Here is a 2360-nt window from a genome sequence, read left to right as displayed (position 1 = left end):
CCAGGGGACAGGCAGCGACTCTGCCCGTCCCCCGAGGGCATGTTTGAAGTCCTGGGCTTTTCAAACGCAGGAGTTGCAGGGAGGGAGACGTGCACATTCCCGCTCCTGGCTGGGCTCTGGGCCCAGGGAGAAATCTCAGACCCGCAGGAGCTGCAGGAGCCCCCTGACCTGGCAGGCCCCTCTCATGCCTCCTCTTCCTGGAGGCGTGGGGCCTGCAGGGCCGGGTGCTGGGGGCCCGGGGAACAAGTCCCGGTGCTGGCCCCGTGAAGGTTCCTTTCCAGAGCGGGGCCTGGGAGATGTGTGGCTCAGCCTGCCTCGCTGTTTGCTGCCCCGCTTAGAAGAGGTGGTCAGCACGTGTCCAGCGGCCCAGGGAGCGTGGACACGAGAGGGGCGTGGGCACGGGAGGGGCGGAGAGGCTGTGGTGGGGTGTCTGACTCCTCCATCCCGCCTCTTTGCAGAGGTGCTGCCACTGCTGCCTGCTGGGGCGGGCGGCCCAGGCCCAGGGCCAGAGCTGCGAGTACAACCTCATGGTCGGCTACCAGTGCGGCCTGGTCTTCCGGGCCTGCTGCGTCAAGGGCCAGGAGACCTCGGACTTGGCCCCCGCAGACAATGGGCACCTCCAGGACACAGGTAACTCCCCTGCTCTCCCCGCTGGGCAGTGCGTTTGCCAGGGCCATCCAGAGAAACAGCAACTGCGCGTGCACGTGTGTGCCTGTGTGTGTGTGCGTGTGTGTGCATGCAGAGAGAGAAGAGAGAGGAGAGTGATTTATGTGAAGGGATTGGCTCGCACAGCTGTGGGCACTGGCGGTGTAAGGGCAGGGCAGGCACCTGAGAGCTGACGTTGCAGCTCAAGTGCGAAGGCCGCCTGCCGGCAGAACTCCCTCTTCTTGGGGGAGGTTAGGCTTTCTCTTACGTCCTTCACCGGATTAGACAAGGCCCGCCCCCGTTCCGGAGAGCGATCTGCGTTACTGCCAGTCTGCTTATTTGAATGTTAGTCTCATCTGAAAATCCCGGCCGGTGCTATCCAGACCAGTGTTTGACCAAACAGCTGGGTATCACGGCCCCCCGAGCTGACACATAAAACGCACCATCACAGCAGGCAGGTCCGCACACACGTCTGCCATTGCCTTTAACTCGGCTGCAGACAGATTGCAGTTGTCAGAGCAGGCTCCTGTGCGCGCCCTCCTCTGAGACCCCCTGCCCTGGAGCGAGACTGAGGGCTTGGGATCTGGGTTCTGACAGATCAGGCTCATGTCCCCCTCCTGACCTGTCTTTTCGGCAAACTGCTTTATCCGGGCCTCCGTTTCCCCATCTGTGAAATGGGGGTAATGACAGCCCCACTCCCTAAGGCCGCTGGGGGGTTAAAAGGGAGGATGAGTGTAAGGGGGCGTGGTGCCTGCCTGGCTCCGGACGCGTTTGCTGTCACAGTTCTTTCCTGTCCCCTCACAGCCCTGGGCAGAGCGGGTGGCTGGCCTTGCTCTTATTCCCGGGTGAGGACCTGATGCTCAAGGTCACATGGCCTCTCTCTCCATCTGGACTCGATGATGTGCAGACGAGAGGCTGGGGTGCCACCCGCCAATAGCAGGCTCTGCTCTTGCAAATAACAGATACTTACTCAGCAAAGGGTGTGTGACCCCAGGAGCAGCGTTGAGAGAGCTCCCTGCCCTGTGTCCACCGGTTCTGTCTCTCCACCGTCCATCTGTCCTGAGCCAGACAAACCCTGACGCCTCCGGGCCTGGAGTTCCAGGGTCAGGAGGCCGCTGGTTGCCTAATAATCTCTCCCCTGATGCAGCGATTTCCTGTGGATGCGAATACCCCAGAGCACTGTGGGCGGGTGTGTGCTCTGCCCCAGCCTGCTGCGGGCTGCGCTGCGGGCTGTGCTGCCTTCTCACTCTGACCCCCCCCACCTCCCCCCAGTTAAAAGTGGGGGCAGGAAGGACTTAGGAAGGAGGACTCACAGACCCGAGGTCCCTAACTCAGGTCATCCATCCCTGAGGCTTTCGGCTTTCGGAGCCAGCAGCCCAGGGTGTGGGTGAGATGGATGTCTTTCATTTTTCACTCCTGGTTTCTCATTCCCAGCCCCCTCGCGGCCCTGGGGCTGATTTCAGTATCGGAGCCACATTCCAGCCCGCTCCTTGACTTTTGAAACCAGAGATGACATTTTTACTTTAAACCCGAACCTTCCTCCTGGGGGAGAATTCCTTCTGGTCTCTGGGGAGGACTTTTGTTGATTTATGTCTTGTTTCGATAAATATCTCCGGCTCTTCCGCCGCTCCAGATGTCTCCTGTCTCCCCCGCCTTTTCCCAGCTTCGGTCCTTGCCCCAGACTTTCCTTGGAGTCTCTGTGAGCACCCCCCCCC

General features: G+C 60.8%; 1 protein-coding gene across 1 annotated transcript in view; it reads left to right on the top strand.

Annotated features, from left to right (window-relative positions):
* The window catches only part of FBLN1 (fibulin 1), an 89542-nt gene that overhangs the window by 4198 nt on the left and 82984 nt on the right, over positions 1–2360 (top strand). The window contains exon 3 of the mRNA XM_014533168.1: positions 459–630. Coding sequence (XP_014388654.1) covers positions 459–630 — 172 coding nt within the window. The remainder of the gene's footprint in view (positions 1–458; positions 631–2360) is intronic.

The sequence above is a fragment of the Myotis brandtii genome, unplaced genomic scaffold (genome assembly GCF_000412655.1).
Source record: "Myotis brandtii unplaced genomic scaffold, ASM41265v1 scaffold952, whole genome shotgun sequence".
In the NCBI taxonomy this organism is placed as follows: domain Eukaryota; kingdom Metazoa; phylum Chordata; class Mammalia; order Chiroptera; family Vespertilionidae; genus Myotis; species Myotis brandtii.
Note: the sequence above shows the minus strand (reverse complement) of the source record. Positions and strands in the feature narration are given on the sequence as shown.